Raw genomic sequence first — 16,921 nt, 5'->3', positions numbered from 1 at the left:
GAAATCCCCCACTACGTCTCTCGTCGGCACGCCGGCAGCATGCCCCATCATCTTTTCTCTCCGTTTCTCATGTTTGGTTTGCTCGTACCACCATCGCCGTCTCTCACATCGCCACCACCACCACTCGTTTCGTCCGCTCTCCTCTCTCTCTCTCTCTCTCTCTCTCTCACGGAGTTACAGCTCAACGAACCGGGGACTTCCTCCCCTAAGTACTCTTTGGGTTTGCTACTATACTGGATGTACCCTATAAAGCCGCGGAACTCCGTCAATGTGTGCTCAATGGCAAAACCCGCAACGCCATCCCGTACCCCCGTAATTCTATATGAAAGAGCGAGACAAAAAAAAGCTGTTCACGCGCGCGCACATGTGTGTATGTGTGTGTTCGTGCGTGCGTTCTGTATCGAACGTCCGTTCTTTACGCGTCTCATTCCGAATGCGGACGCCATGCGGCGCGGTGCACGCGGCGTTTACGATTGCTAGTACGATCATTGGCAGACTGTCTCTGTCAATGACATTCGCGTAATAAAATTTAAAAGGAACGAAAAGACTGTGCTACTACGCATTACGTATCGTTTTATCTTGTATCATTATTCAACGGTGTTAATGTAGAAAATTTGTTGAAACTAGTGTGTATTTGCGTATAAGTGTGTGCGGACTTGTTCCTGTTTCAATATTGTTTCAATAACGTTTTATCTTGACCAAAATCGACAATAAAGATAGTGCAGATTTATGGGAATCGGTCGTGACGAGTTCGCTGTGGTTAAATCTCGGCAGGTTTTCGTACTCTTCGTTCTCTTCGTTCCAGTGCTCCCAATTTTAGATACGTTCCGTATAAGAGTTCAATAAAATTGAGAGAAGCTGCAGCGTGATTTTTTTTCTTGTTCAAATAGTGTTCTGCGATTCGCATCTTGAAAGAATCATCCTTAAATTCGAAAAGGAATAACCTAAAGTGATTTCAATGTTAGATTCAAGAGGGACCACGGCCTTGATACATTTTACTTCGAAGAGAGTCGTCGACAGTTGAGAATAGACGGTGACCTCATGCTTTACTTAAGCATAGTCTTACTGGTTGAAAGCGCGTTTAAGGGCGCCAACGAGCACACGAGGAGAACAACGACGGAACATCAACTGAGACAATTGGCGTCCATTGTCAGCGAAGAGTTCGCGATTTTACCAGCTGAGAAAAAGCCTTCCCGCGCAATAAAAAGCAATCTATATCTCTTTATTTAGAACGAAAGATTATTGGAGCATGGTGGTCGGAACGTCGCGCATAACGTCAAAGGAAAGCTCAGATTAGCCAGTATTTGAAAAATAATGACAAAAGCTATCCAAAAATTAAAGCCAATGATGAAGAAGTAAACTCAAGGCCCACTATTGATCTTTTTTCTTAGATATTAATCATTCAATAATTCTTAACCTCGCAGAAATCAATTTTCCATTAATCCTCAGCTAAATGATCGGCAGCTTAGGACTTCACGTTCGTAAATTTAAAATATATATACATTCGAATGCAATTGACATTTATATGCCGCAGTCATCGTCTTGGAATAGTGTTTTATTTATAAGACCGTGGTGGAATAGTGCGGGAGAGTACCAATTATATTCGTCCTCGAGAAACATTAGAGTCGATGAGCCATTGGAGAATCGAGCAAGTTGGTAACGAAACCGATAAGCACTTGTAAGTAGTGTTGCAGTGATACATATCTAAAATTTTCTCCAGATCATCGATCTTAACAGCGGAATTAAGAGCATACGAAAGTGTCAGGCTCAACAAACGGTTTTACCATCTTTCTTGACAGTATAGGCCAAACTAAAATTGCTCAAAAATGACGACGATGGGTGTAACCGTTTACTGTAATCGTGTGCAAATAAATAATAATGATCAGGAACAATTGATGCTCTTACGAACGCTTCAGGACAACGAAAGCAATATAATGGGTAACCAAGCGCATTTGATTGTACCTAAAAACGTTACCGCTGGTATCACGAGTCACGTGACTAATCCAGCAAGTGTACTTCCACCCTATGACCCGTCAAGGCTCAAGAAACATGGAAAAAATGGCCAACCACCACCGGTGGCAGTAGCAAGAAGAAATGCTCGCGAGAGGAATCGCGTGAAGCAAGTGAACAACGGTTTTGCGACACTGCGTCAACACATTCCGAGTCACATAGCAGCAGGGTATGGCGATCGGGGTAAAAAGTTATCTAAAGTCGAAACTCTAAGAATGGCTGTAGAATACATCAGAGGTCTCCAGAGATTGCTCGCTGAAGCGGATGGCCTCGAATATGATCCGAATATTGGTCTAGGACACAACATGCCATCGCCGACCAGCAGCATCGTTTCCTCTAGCCATAATGGTTCTGGCGAAAGATTAATACTCGAGGACGATGGAACTGTCGATGATGACGACCCTGAGGGTCTTCGCGATGAGGAGGAAGATGAAAGACTTGGAAAATCGAGGATAGTACTTGCCACAAGGTAAGTTGAAAACTTTTGGAATCATCTATTAATTAAAGCAGGTCACTTTCTTAGTCTTCTACATGAGCTTTAACCTTTTCCAATCTCGGTTTAGCATAAATACAATTATTGACTGAGTAAACGGAGAGACGGTTTTGTGTACCTTCGTAAACTTATTCAAATGTGACACAATCGTATTCATATTTATTCCGTTACCTGTCACAGCCCACAGTAATTGCGCTCTCCTTGCAAATATTCTCAATATATAAACAGCTCGTGAGAACACCAACAAAAAAATGATGCGTGAATACGAAAAAGGGAGAGGGAAAGGATGAGGCCTCTGGGTTTACGGATCGTTGGTACATAGAACGAAGCAAGAGAAATCCACAACGATCCGTACAACCATATTTTATCGACCCATTAATTCCTCGCTCTCTCCGTATCTCTTTTTTTCTTCTTCCCGGTCTCTCTGTCTTCCTTGGCATAATGTTTCATGTGATTTATATACCAAACGTATTCACCAAATTCGAGTATAATCGCGCATACCCTTAGATATACAAGAGTGGCCACGTGTATGCTCCCTGTTGCGCATGTACATTTAGCTCGAGCATGTAAAGATCTCATCATGAATAAATTGATAATAACATTTATTTTTATTCTTTTATTATCGTTATACCATGTTACGTCATTAATTATTATTCGATATTTACACCGCTATATCTGTATACCGATCGCAGGCTCTCTTCACCAAACCCCATATCAACAACGACATCCTCACCACGTCATTATTACGCTCAATCAATCGGTGACGAGGAAAATCTTGAGCCGTCCTGCACTCTCAACTCACGGGCTAGTCACAACGTGCAAACATGTTCTCGTCTCTCGCCGAATTCAATGACTTCACCAACCTCCGAGTATTACCAACAGAACGAGGAAAATCTTGAGCCTCGAATAAATTCGCCTTATAGCGGGGCTGGTGACAGCGAGGAAAGTGGTACGATTTATGCTGCTAGTCCCGATGCAACTGGCGCTGCATTTTCCGGTGCTCTCTATTACAAGCAGGAGATTACGGAACCTGGAGAATTCATGGACGTGGTGAATTGGTGGGAACAGGAGCAGGGAAGACTCGTGCATCACACCCAACAGCATACTCAACGGTTGGCCCATGTTTGATCTCGTTTTACGATTCGTCATCTCTCATACACGCACGCATACCAACACACGTTTCGGCTCTTTCTTTTTTTGGATCTCAGCAGAGCTGCTATACCGCCTGAATGGTAGTTTGAGGCTCGACGTTCACGAAAACGAGAAACCGGTAAGATATACACAACGCCATCAAGCACAACCCCAAAGGCAAACTCTTCCTTTCCTATGGCTATACATACCTACATAGTTGCATAATTGTTGTCTCGCGCCCGGGAAACGCGAACTCCCAAGAAGGGCGGGAAAGAAGAGGGAGGACGAGAGAGATGACCGAAGAACATTGAACACACTCGTCCTCATTCTTTCTTCGCGACGTTGCTACTCCACTCTTCTTCGTCTTTTTTTCCACTGTCAACCAACCACCCCTTGCTGCTTTCGTTGTTTATGAACCAAGTACTCTCGTTGGAAGAATGAAAAAAAAGTACTACATACACATTCCATGCTCAGAGTCTCCTTTTAAAAAGAACCAAAGCTCACAAATATAATCGCATAGACGCCAAACTGGCTCATCTCTTTTATGTTCGATTTTTTCTTCACCTCGCGTCTCGGTGCTTTTCATTGTCGTCAACTTTTGCCAATCCCAAGTTTGTTTCATACGAATGTGCAGTGACATTTTTTCACAAAGAAACCAGTCGGATGAGCGTTGAACTTGAGACTACGCCGCGTTAAACGTCCTTTTTCCTTTTCTCTACTTCTCCTCTTAGTTGTTTTCATCTCTCTTGTCTCGTTTTGAAGTACGTCGAGTTCTGTGAGCCAAGCTTTTGACGATCGATGTTACAGGTAATTTAAATACTGTTCGGGTACGACGGTTGTTCACGTATTGGAATCGCTGTCTTTCGCTCATTCATTCCATTGTCAACGTTGAAGTTTAGATTCTGAGTTGTTAATTTTTACAAATTTGGTAAAAGTGAGGATTAAATATTTTTCAGTTTAAAGTCACAATTGACGGTTGTATTGATGCTCTGAATAGAATGAATAAGAGATTTCAGTACTTGTTACGTCGGTTAAGATTCGCAATGCACGTGTAAAGGAGTATTGATAACAGTAAGAAAAATACCCGCCTTCTTATTACACGCCATGTCGCAACTCGTGTTGGAAGGATGCTTAATCAATTTTTGTTGCCACGTTTCGTTAAGTGATGCTCCAGGTCGTTGTCATTGCCGCATGGCTCTGGCATATCGTCTCGAGCACGTGATGACGATTGCGAGGAGGAAACCGGCCAAGTGAAAAATCGTGTTCCCCGTAAAGAAACGAGGCATATCCCGTATTACACAGTCAAAGACACGTGGTCATAGTCACGTTGCGGGTTTCATTTTACATATTCTCCGATGTCTAAAATAAACTTGTGCAGGATGAACCTAAAATCACTTTGCGTTGGATCGTTTTTCTCACGAAAACATTTAACCAGCATCTCGGGTCTTCGACTGATTTCCTGCGATATTTCTTTCGAGGCCTAGGTCATGTGGTGCCTCGAAACTCAACGTAAGATCTTCCACACAGTTCCAAAAGCACAAATTATTTCTTACGCAGTTTTTTTTATCGTTTGTTCTTGTCTCGCTAAAAACTTAATCCTTCTGCTGTTCGGTTTTGAATAGAAGGGCTCTACACACCTCCTTTCGTCTTGCGAACGTGGCACAACCAAGGATGAAAAAAAAAAAAACAGCGAATTCTACTCTTCTGTGTGACCGGAAATCCTCGTCGAGATGTCTCTCGGCTGGCTGGCCGGTTCCGGTTCCCTCACGAATCATGTGGTTTTGTCTCTTCCCCCAACTTCTTCTTCGCTTCACATTCGTTGCTTCCTCCCTCTACTTCTATTATTCGGCTCTTCCGTTTCTCGGGTCAAAAAACTTCTCTTTTCAGCGGGTACATAATATGAATGGTATTGAATGTGTACGACGATTTGCGAAACGAGCGTGACAGCCATTTTTATTTTTACTATATTTATTAAAAAAAATCTTACATCGTGTTTTCTTTTGGCACTCGAAATATTTTCAAATAGATCGAATCGCTGAAAAACAATCTATTTCCGTAACCGCAAGAAAATTCAACAAAAATTCGCCGTCTAGCCGATACACACTTATTTATGGGGTGGCTTTCTACTAACTAAGATTTCGACAAAAAGCTAAATTTGACTCTCCTCGGAAAATACGTCATCGTTCGTACGTGTTATAAGTCGATATTATATCTCGACGAGAAATGTGAACGAAATTACGAACGAACTCTTAGCGCGACGGAAGCTCTTTCGTGCCATATGGACGGCAATACACGATCTGAAAGTTTTGTGCCCCTCGAATATAGTCTTTTAACTCGCGCGAGTGCGATGCTTGCCATATGCTCCTTCTTGGCGTTTTCTTACCCAATCATAGGAAATATGGAAAATTTGTACACATCTTTCGATTCTTATGCAATAACGTTTTTTCTTCTATACCAGTCTCTCATGATTATACATTTCTGAACTTGGGAGAGTTTTAATCATGGACGGATTAGAACCACTTGAATAATTTTTTTCTTCCAAGTTTACTGCTTAAGCTTTAAACTATTTACAAGACGAGGTCTCAACAGTCGCGTTCAAACGGCGATCTTCTTAACTCGGATAATATTTAGAAACTTTCCAACGTCCCGTTGGCAAAGTCTTTTTCCCTAAAAAAGCTTACAAAGCATACATATCATGCTGGTAATGTATATTGATAAGATAGAAAACGCTCGTGATCGTATGCTCGTTGTATGTATCATTTAAAAACTCTCGCGAACCACGAGTACAACCGGTGTCGGCTAAACCGTGTGACACATGCGGGTTTCCACCAGCATGATCAACGGAACTCGGTTCTTTTGTTCTACGAAAATTCTCACTCAGTATTCTCTTCTATATAGTTTAAAGTTTATTTATGATTTGCACTTCTTTTGAGGTAGTTCGAAAACTCATCAACAATTGAAGCGTTATCTCATCAAACTTGATACTGTTCATATAGATATTTTTTCTCACCAATTATGAATATTTATGAATATGCTGTATCTTTACTAGTCTATAATGGTTTTTTCTAAACAAAGATGCTAAGCACGTGAGCACGAGGATTTGCAAGGAATGATCCCCTGTACTTTATACAAATGATTTTCAAAACATGTACGGCATATAATACCCTTCCTACGTGACTGGGCGGTAGTCGAGTGAGGAATTTATTAAATTAATTTGCCACGACGACGCATCTCGTAAACTCCGTAGATGACCTCACTTTATAATTGTCGTGAATTACTATAGTCTTCTCCGGGCCTCTCGATGAACAACGCCAACATAAGAAGTTACTCATGTATTGAACTTCACATGTAAAAACTCTTTTCTTTATCTATCCCATTTCTTCTGGCGTGAGACTTCTTACTGTTATTATACATTTGTCCACTTGAAAAAATGATGCGAATGATGTAATATAATGACGATACATACTTGAGAGGTCGGTATCCGGAAAATGCTGATTACAAAAAAATTCAAACGCGTCAAGTATTAGAATAAATGCATTATTAATATACAGATAAACTCAATCGCGGTCGAAATAACGTCGAATTCGAAATTGGGAACAGCCAAATTTAACGAGTTGACGGTAGTTTTTTCTAACAAAAGATTGATACAAGAAATTTTGAACAACATTTTTTTCCCTCTAATTATTATTCTTCCCGAGTGCCTGTATGTATCTGACAATTTTGCTCATTTCTCGCGTTCAAATTCAATCGTGCGCATATCAATCAGGTGTATTTATTTGTTCGACGGGAGAAGAATTTACGTTTTTCTATCTGGGACATGTGGACGTGAAATAAAAGAAGTGTTGTACCCTCGAATCCGGGCACATCTGCCAGTATGTATGAGGGATGTGTCTCTAAGATTATAAAACTGAAACAAAAAAGATCGAGGGCGACTTGTGAGAGAAAAAATACGGCTAGTTTGGAGCACACACATTTCATCCCTGTGGTGGATGTGGATGATAAGGGAAACTCGGAATATCGAAAACCTTATTATTATCCACCATATTTCGAAACAGACCTTCTGAGATTTGAAAAAAAAATCATAATAAAGGACTCGTCCTTTCTTATGGAGCACTTGTGCTTCCAGATGGAAACTCGTATTCCATAAAGACACCCACTTTCCTTGGCGAAGAATCTGAGAGAGGACATTTTCTTGAATCTTCTCGTGATCCGGGAAGTGACACTCGAGATTTCGAAACGAAAAGATGCACGCACATAAACACCCGCGAGGCGTGGCAGCATCAAAGCTCATCGTCGTTGCTATCTCACTCTTTTTACTTCGAGACTGCTGACAATCCTCACGCACTCGAGACACCAAAAAAGCGAAAAGAAGTTATGCCGACGAATGTACACTATATGAGATGAAAATGACGGTTGCGTCTTTATCTGCGCCTATCGTCCCGCTCTTTCATCGTTTTCCGCTCTCTTATTGTGTATCTCGCTTTATTTTCAAACCGCAAACTCGGATCTAAAAATTTCACTGACGCGAATATTTTTACCACACAAATAAAATACTCGAAAAAAAAATCCAGTAAAGCTTTAGTAAAGTGGAAAAAAGAACTTTCGAGAAACTTTTGATAATGATAAAGGAAATATTATGAGACATCGAATGACTCTTTTTTTCAAACCTGATAGTATAAATATCCTTGAATTTTTTTGTTTGCCTTAAACGGGATTTATTTGAAAACGATGAATGAGTTTTTCGTCTGTACCTATGAAGGCGACTTACGAATTTTCTTCGTAAGTTAAAAAAAATTATCATCTCGTATCATTTATGAAGGTTCTCTCTAGTCGCCAAAAGAATAAGATCAAAGTCGTCATGTATATTGTTGTTCCTGCAATGGAAAAATGATAAAATTCGTTCGAGGCTCAAAAAATGATGAATCGAATATAAATCGTTTCACATTTGTATTATTTCGTACGCTTTTGAATATATGTTGACATCCATCCATTTATATACTTTCGAGGAATCACAAAATCAAGATCTTAAAGTTCGTTCTATCATGCTGGCGCCCCTGCGGCAGCTCGTGAAAATTTCGTTGCCAAAAATAAATCCTGCAGACTCTTCATCTTCTCTGAGACAGGATTTAATTTTTCACATGTCCCAGGTAAAAAATCCTCGCACGCTCGTCATGTGTACTCACTGAATTTTCTATCGTACGCTCCTGTATTATACTGGAGCGCATATATATATATATGAAAAGCGTGTATATGTATGCTGTATACATGTCGATACAATGGGAGGGTGGACAATGAAAGTCCCGTACAATGTTACAAAAGTATCTTCCCTCGGAAAAGACACGTTCGAGGGCAGCGATGGAGCAGGAGCTTTACACAGAGAGCATGAAAATTCCAAGAGGGGAAGATATCGGAGATTTTGGGGTGAAAAAGGGCTTCTCTGACTCGGTAGTGAATATCTTCTCGGGACATTTGCCCTTCTAAATTTTTGATGGAAGACCTAACGGTTTTCCTGGAACACGTGAATCATTGAGAATACTAGACACAGTGTACAATCTATCTGTCCTTCTCTCCAAACTTTCTTTCTTATTTTTAATCTCACCAGAAACATACTGGACTTTTTCGTGATTCCGTTGCTCCAATCCAACATCCCATATCTTCGTGTGCACGTGTACAAGAATTTTGTGAACATGAAATTTCAAATGCATTTGTCTGTGATTCTTGATAAATTTCAGAAGAAAAAAAAATAATTCAATTGGCTAGAGTTTTTTTGCTCTTTTCTTCAACAAATTCGCTCATACCATAACTACGAGCATTGAAAGAACTAAACATTTCTTTCTTCAGTAAAAAAAATATTAATTTTTTTATTATTCAAACAATTTTGCATACATTTCAAATAATGTTTTTATTCACATGCTACAGTGGAATCTCATCGCTTACTGAAGTCTTTTTCTCCAATTACAGATACGAGAAAGGTACGAAATTTGTGAGAGAGCATTTTTCTCTGGTTTGTGCATATGATCTCAAAACAAAAGACGAAAAATTACTACCCAGAAAAATGATTGTGAACAAGTGTACTTACTAACTGAGCCGAAAGTTTTCACCGCACAACGATGAAGGAAACGTGTGTTTATAATAGAAATGCAAGAATACGTGGTTCAAATGACAAATAAAGCGCCTTGCCATTATGTCGTGCCCGCATTGATACGCACCAATGCCTTTGCGATATGACAATAATAATAGCGATAGTTTCAACGAGTGCTTATCAAATGAGTTCCACCTGGTGAAGGAACGTGCGATTGGAAAACAAAATTTATAAATATTTTTCCTTTTTCGACGAATTGAAGAATGGTGTCTTTGGAAATCGATATTCCAGCGTTAAATTTTACGCAAACCCAACTTTTATAAATTTACAGACTTTAAGATATGACGTTAAGAATATTATATATATACATAAATGCAAATTTATATGACGGATTTGGGGCAAAAAATAATTGTGAAGAATGTTTTTCTGAAAAAACGGCAGTGTCTACCACTGTTATTATTGGTGCCATTCCATGCCATCGAAGTATCGAAGCTATCTAAAAATACGCCGATGAAAATTGTTTCTCCGTTATCCAATTTAAATACGCTTCATTGTGCCTTAACAGTTTTATCCCTGGTACGAAAGACAATATTTTCATACCAGTATTCTAACCTTTGCTCGAAAGACAAGCCAATTTTGGTAACGAGAGAAGGAAAAGCAAAACTTCGATCTCGCACAATCGAAACGAAACTTTTCAGAGTTATTTAAAAAAACACAATCAAAATAGTGACTATCGTCATTATTAATTTTATCATTCTAATGTACATATCAGTGCCTTAATCGATTAAGACGACCAATACAAATGTTAAGCTACAAGACTATTTTTTCTACTTGTAATTTTTTATATATAATATTTAATAAAAACAAGATGAATTTTACTATTTATACTTAGATAAAAAAAATGATGAGATCGACACTTTATTATTTCCAGAAAATTTACAATCCGTTCTGTTGAATCCTCGTTTCCAAATCTTTTCCATTGTCTGCTTCGCTCGAGTAACTTGAGACCGAATTAGAATTATAATTTGTTACTTCACTCACAGGTAAGTATAGATCGGTTGCTTCGTCAATCATTCCTAATACGGAAGATGTACCACTCATTTGAGACTATTAATATTTATTTCGACTAGAATCAATGGGTGACTTTGCTCGTGATCATATTATTAGACTGGGCTGACTCAAAAAAAATAAGAAGTCCTGAATAAGAAATATAGGTGAGAGAATTTCTAAAAATTCTTTTTTCAGTTCACAAGTGTTGGTAAAACAATTGAAACTCAGCATAAAAGCTGTAAAAAAAAAACTAAACGCAAATATACCAAGCATATCGGATTACGAACAAAAAACAATTACAAAAAAAGAAAAATTGTATACGCGACTATACGTAGACTCAATGCTTGTACTTGTACGTGAGCACGTACACTAACCCAGGGGCTACGGTGTTGCCGAAATATATACTACGTTACTCTCTGACTCACTACGTACCGAGGGTACTTCGTTAAATATCCTATACCTATGAATCTGAAAGTCGAGTACAACGCCAAGTACAACTGCAAAATATTTTTGGTTTATATCATTTTTTCGTTTGTAATTTATTTTGTTCGTAATCTGGTGTGCTTGGTATATTTCTGCCCAAAGGGCATAAATGTACTGGTCTCTAGTTTTTTTACAGCATTTTTCATATTTACTTTAACCCGCTTTGAAGCTATTATCTAGCAATAATAAAAAGAAAAAACAATGAGTATAATACCCTAACAGGTCAATCCAGCTGAAACGAATAGCAATTTCGCTCGAAATGTCTATTATATTATTTTATCCATGCGCGATTGGTAACTCGTAAATTGTATTACGCGCCTCTTCCTTGAGATCAAACATGTAGTACCCCTAGTATCCCTATGTACCGATATCATTACATATTTAAAGTCTATATAAAACTTTTTCACGTTGTTTGGTTGCCTTCGCAACCCTTTCTTTGTGCCATTTTTCTTCATTGTGCCAATTAAGCCACACGCGAATAAATAGAAAACGGGAAAACGAAAATATTCGAAAGATTCAGAAGATTTATCAAGGGAAGCAGAAGAATTGAGGACGTTAATGAAACGATTGAATAAGAAGTTGAAAAATAAAAATAGACACCAACATTCGAACAATCATGGTAAGTAAAAATAAATCGATTAAGAGAGTCGATATTTTGCGTACCTACATGGAGGTAAGATTTCAAGTGATTATACAAAAATTCTATCGAAAACGAATACGAGAACTTTCCTGTCAGTTTAACCCTCTCGGACCGTATGTTGCTTCTACGCAACACGCGCTTCCAGGCTCAATAAAACTGTATCGGTCGGGGTTCTAACTGTCTATTTCCATGAAGCAAGGTTATATTGCACCATGATACTCCTAAACCAATAGATAAATTGCTTTAACCCATCGAAATATCAATATGAAGTCGGCGTTTCATGTTGGGTTGGCATTGTGTGAAAAGGTGCTTTAGTTATCGCAAAAGAAAAGCGAGTACACATTTTTTTTCGTACTCCAAACGTTATTTCCTTTCAAAGGGAAGCTAATATGATGTATTTAAAATATTCGGTGCTAGATTAATTCGTAAATTTTCCTGATTTTGCTCCCCAAGGACCTGGTGCTGCGCGCAGCGAACATTCAAAAATTCATATTTCCCAACAAAAAAACTGAAATATCACAATAGATTCGAAAACTAGAAAGTATTTTGAAATAAAATTATGAAGGGAATCATTTTCTGTGAACGCGAAATAGGTCTCGGTCTGAGAGGGTTAATCGGCGGAGAGAATTAAGGATGCACGAGCACTAGGGTGCGTCATCTTAGGGCAACTTTTTTTTTATCTATCGTGCCTGAAAGTTAGTGCCGAAAAACAAAGCCTCGCAAAAGGGTACCGTTGTCAAACAATATTTAGAGGTCGCGAATCGAAATTGAAAATTTCCCATTTGATTAGCATTGAAAAAACTGTTGTCCTCATTATTTTTGGTACCACTCTGCTAATTTTCATATAGCAATATTTTTCTGATGGGTTTTTGTCGGAAACTAGATACAAAACAATAAAATCTATTGAACGATGTCCGTAAATTCAAAAATTGAATATTATTCTCAGCATCATTACTAAAAGTGAATTTTATATGAAAATTTCTAATTGAACGATTGTAGCGTCTGACAAGGAAAGGTTCTCTGCTGACGTCCTTCGGTTTTTATTAAATATGTTATTCTACATCAAAATCTAAAAGACACGTATTTTTTTTATCAGCAGAAAAACGTTTCTAGGGGGTGAAATCACCCTTTAAAGTTGAGACCTCCGAGGGGTACTTTTCAGGTTTCACCTATTTTCACCTGAGATAATAGAATGCACCCAAATGGATAATTATCTTAATGATAAATGATGAAAAATGCAACTTGTTTCATATTGGGGGGTTGCATAGAAAAAAAGTTATAAGGGTTGAAATTCACAAAATCGTTATAACAAAAAAAGTATTGCACCTATCTCGATGAACTCAATTGCATTTTGAAGAGAGCAAAAAATAGTACATACGGGTTTTTACGTTTTTCTCGCAAATCAAGTTAAGGGGGTGAACTACCCTTATATATGTTTACATTGAATCTCAATAAAACGGCAGTAATTTTTTGTTTTCCTTATTTCTTCTTCTCGTGATACGTTTTTTCCTTCACATTTTCAACAACCGTATCTCGTATATTGTACTTAATGAAGGATTTTATCTAGGAGCCAACTTATTTATGAATCGATCTTTCGATGAAAAAGTAATTATATCGGACTTATTGATAATTCTGACTGATTTATATTTGGCAATGAGATAACACAGGCATACGACGAGAGCTTACACATATTCGTTACAGTCGATAAGACAAAGTTTTTGGATGACGCATAGAAAAACTGCGTAGTCAAGTAAAAAAAAAAGAGAGCGTACAATACGCTTATATCTTTTATTGATAATGTATGTCAGCAGCTATAAATAGAAGCGAATATATAATCGTATGCTCTATTAGCCGTTGTAAGTACTGCAGTAATGATAGTTATCAAAAAAGTATTTAAAACATAGCGACTTTTTACACCAGGAGCAGCAAACAATAGCAGCATTTTCACATCCTGGAACTTCATTCCGTTCAATCGGTACGAAACTCGGTATAGAAAGGTTTTTGGGGTCGCTGATTATGATTCTGGAATGAGAATTTCAAAGTTCAAGATGGCGGATTCAATATGGCGACCACAATGAGTATAAAATGATACATAGGTCCCATTGAGTGTAGTAAATACTTTGGAGAATGTGGTTCAGGGAATTTTGAAATGTTTTTCCCCATAGTATCAAAGTTTGCATTACCGTTATGCAGCGAGTTCCTGTAAATTTTGATATTTATGTGAAGCGGCAGGTGTGCCAATCTTTTCACTTTTTGGTTTCGACTGGAGTATATGAACGGAGAAATTCATTACTAAAGTCTTCAGCTGCTTATTTCTGAATAGGTCTGGAATTACTGTTTTGGAAAACCATTGATAGCACAGATACATCGAACAATTTTGAGTTCTGTTCGCTTATGAGTACACTGTCTTTTTTACTTTAGTTTTGGTATAATCAATTTAAGGTGGTTCCTCCACGAGACAGTTAAATTAGGAAATTATTTAAATTTGGCATACGTATTGTTTAACATATGAACAACACCTCTATAAAATTTTAACAAGTTTCTCCATCCCGAACCCGAGATATACGTAATTGAAGTTGATTCAATTAACACGTAACATATGGACCATGCATAGGCAACCAGCATATTATTAATTCTACCGCTAGTACTAAAATTAGGAAGTTTATAAAAAATGAGGAGAAGCTAGAGCAGGATATCACAGATATTGTGAAAAAAAATCAAGGTGATTGACCATCTAGTTTGACAGATACAGTCTAGAGAATTACGAAAGTTTAGGCTGCATAATACGATATATTTTGCAAGGGAACAAGCGAATGTCGTCTGTATAGGCAACCTTTTCTGTGTGTTGAAGCGTAGCCCGGATAGTTCCGTCAAAAAATTTACTCGCGATGTCAGATCAAAAATACTTTTAGAATCAATTTTACGAAAGCAAATGACATTTGTACTATATCTGCTGGCACCGAGTACGTATATATAGGGTCTTTAAAAAGTTAATGATTACGATCCGAACGAATTATCAACCCTTTTAATATGCAGACGCTACATAACTTTTGGTTGGGGCTGTCGCAGGGGATCGACCTTAATATCTCTTCAACGCGTTAAGCTACAGAATTCGAAGAGGTCGCAATCGAAGGAAAAAAAAATTAAAAATACATCAACTTACAATATTCTCTGAAATACTATAATTAATTAATTATTAAAGAAAAAAATTTTGAAAATTTTCCAAAAGAATTGGCACCGGTAAAAAGTCTTTGGCAGCAACCCGTTATAACATAAATGTACTTGTCTCGGAGTCGCTGCCGCGACTCTAGATATTTTGCCAATTAATATATTATAAGATAGAAAGAACTAGCATTGATGGTGAATATTTTTACTATATTGAATACCACGACAACAGACAATAAACGATCACTCTCCTGAAAAGTGAGCATATTCATAGATGGCAATTAAGAGGCTATGGATATTACAATCCTCCCAACAAAGATTCGACTCACACCGTCGAATATAACTAAATCATTATAATTATTTTAATTGTTTCATAATTCTTGTCGAACGCCGTAAAGTTGGTGTAAACGAAATATTTTTATCTGATGACCTTGAAGAAACATTGCTGGTTTGTGTAATCGAAGATTTATTAGAAGTGGAGTTAGCCTTGTTTCCTTGGTTACTTTTTTCATAAACTGACGATGATGATGTCAGTGAAGATTCTATCGATTGTACTTCATTAGATGATTGTAATGTTTGAGTACATGATCTAAGTTAGTCACTATATAGCGTTTCCAAATGTAGTCATGTTCAGTACGAATAGTGTAAGTAACCGGATGTAATTGTTTCAAGAATTGAGCTTTTTTTCCATTTATCATTGCTAAAATCTTTTACCATTATATATTCTTTTGGACTGAACATTATTTTTCTATTACCGCTAAAATAGAACTTTTATTCTTCTTGTTTTCGCTCAACATGTTTTTTAAGCGAAGGTTTAATGAGATCTAAACGAGTACGCATTGGTCGACCCGTTTGGAATTCGGCAGGAGAGACGCCGGTGGTACTGTGCGGTGTCGCTCTGTAATGTAATAGATATCTGTATAATGCCTCCAGCTTTGAGTGTCCTGATTCTAATAACAGTCTACTTGTTTTTGAAAACTCGTAATGCATTATCTGCTGCTCGGTTAGATGCCGAGGGGTATAAGGGACTGTTTTAATGTGAATAATGCCATTCTGATTAAGAAATTCTTCGAATATTTTAGAACACAAAGAAGGACCATTACCGATAACGAGGTTCAAAGGAAATTCTCACGTGCTAATATATTTCTTAAAAATCCAGATTCTACTCTCTGACTTGATGTCACTCATTTCAGTCACATCAATCCATTTTGAATAAACATCCATGATGATTTATAACATCTTTCCCTCCATTGGCTCAAGAAAATCCGCATGCAATCTGTGATTCGGACCCTCTGGTAATTTCCGAAGGTTCAGCTTCGCTTTACAGGGATTATCAGCTATTCGAAAACAAACTTCACAACTCTTGCTCACTTCTTCAAAGTTTGAGTCGATTCCGGGCCACCAGCTGTGGCTTTCATTCTCACTATTCCTATATGAATGGAATGCAGTTCTTCTAATAACATTTTACGCAAAGATTGTGGAATTACCACTCTATGTCCCCACATTAAACACCCATCAATAATATAATTAATGTCAATTCTCTCTCTCTCTCTCTCTCTCTCTCTCTCTCTCTCTCTCTCTCTCTCTCTCTCTCTCTCTCTCTCTCTCTCTCTCTCTATTCTTGTAAGGTAACAGCTTTACATTTACTGATTGTGGCCATCCTTTTAACGCAAATTTCATAACCGTTTTAATGATCTTGTCTTTTGCTGACTCTTCTTTGATTTTGATATCACTTAGAAATTTGATTAACGAAGATATCAAATTCAAAAAAGTGAAACCCTTCCTGATTTCTTGGGATGTTCTTGGCAATGGGCAGTGAGACAGAACATCGGCGCTACCATTGGACGTTCTGGATATGTATTTTATC

The 16,921-nt window shown here is 37.9% G+C and overlaps 1 protein-coding gene across 2 annotated transcripts; it reads left to right on the top strand.

Annotated features, from left to right (window-relative positions):
• The first annotated feature begins 445 nt into the window (after positions 1-445).
• LOC122406189 (uncharacterized) lies at positions 446-10,607 on the top strand. 2 transcript variants are annotated; one of them, XM_043411485.1, is made up of 3 exons: positions 446-2,479; positions 3,196-3,615; positions 9,596-10,607. In XM_043411485.1, the coding sequence occupies exons 1-3, from the start codon at positions 1,827-1,829 to the stop codon at positions 9,714-9,716; spliced, it is 1,194 nt and encodes a 397-aa protein (XP_043267420.1). In that variant the 5' UTR covers positions 446-1,826; the 3' UTR covers positions 9,717-10,607. The 2 variants fall into 2 exon arrangements, with proteins under 2 accessions (XP_043267420.1, XP_043267421.1); XM_043411486.1 differs by having other exon boundaries at positions 3,196-3,773; positions 9,596-9,729.
• The last annotated feature ends 6,314 nt before the right edge of the window (positions 10,608-16,921 follow it).

Source organism: Venturia canescens, chromosome 2 (genome assembly GCF_019457755.1).
Source record: "Venturia canescens isolate UGA chromosome 2, ASM1945775v1, whole genome shotgun sequence".
Lineage (NCBI taxonomy): Eukaryota > Metazoa > Arthropoda > Insecta > Hymenoptera > Ichneumonidae > Venturia > Venturia canescens.
The sequence above is the reverse complement of the archived record's forward strand: the minus strand, read 5'-3'. Positions and strand labels throughout refer to the sequence as shown.

Coding starts and splice junctions, on each gene's coding strand:
- LOC122406189 (XM_043411485.1), top strand. CDS start 1,827: ATGACGACGATGGGTGTAACCGTTTACTGTAATCGTGTGCAAATAAAT. Junction 2,480..3,195: donor AGGATAGTACTTGCCACAAG/GTAAGTTGAAAA, acceptor TACCGATCGCAG/GCTCTCTTCACCAAACCCCA. Junction 3,616..9,595: donor ACCCAACAGCATACTCAACG/GTTGGCCCATGT, acceptor CTCCAATTACAG/ATACGAGAAAGGTACGAAAT.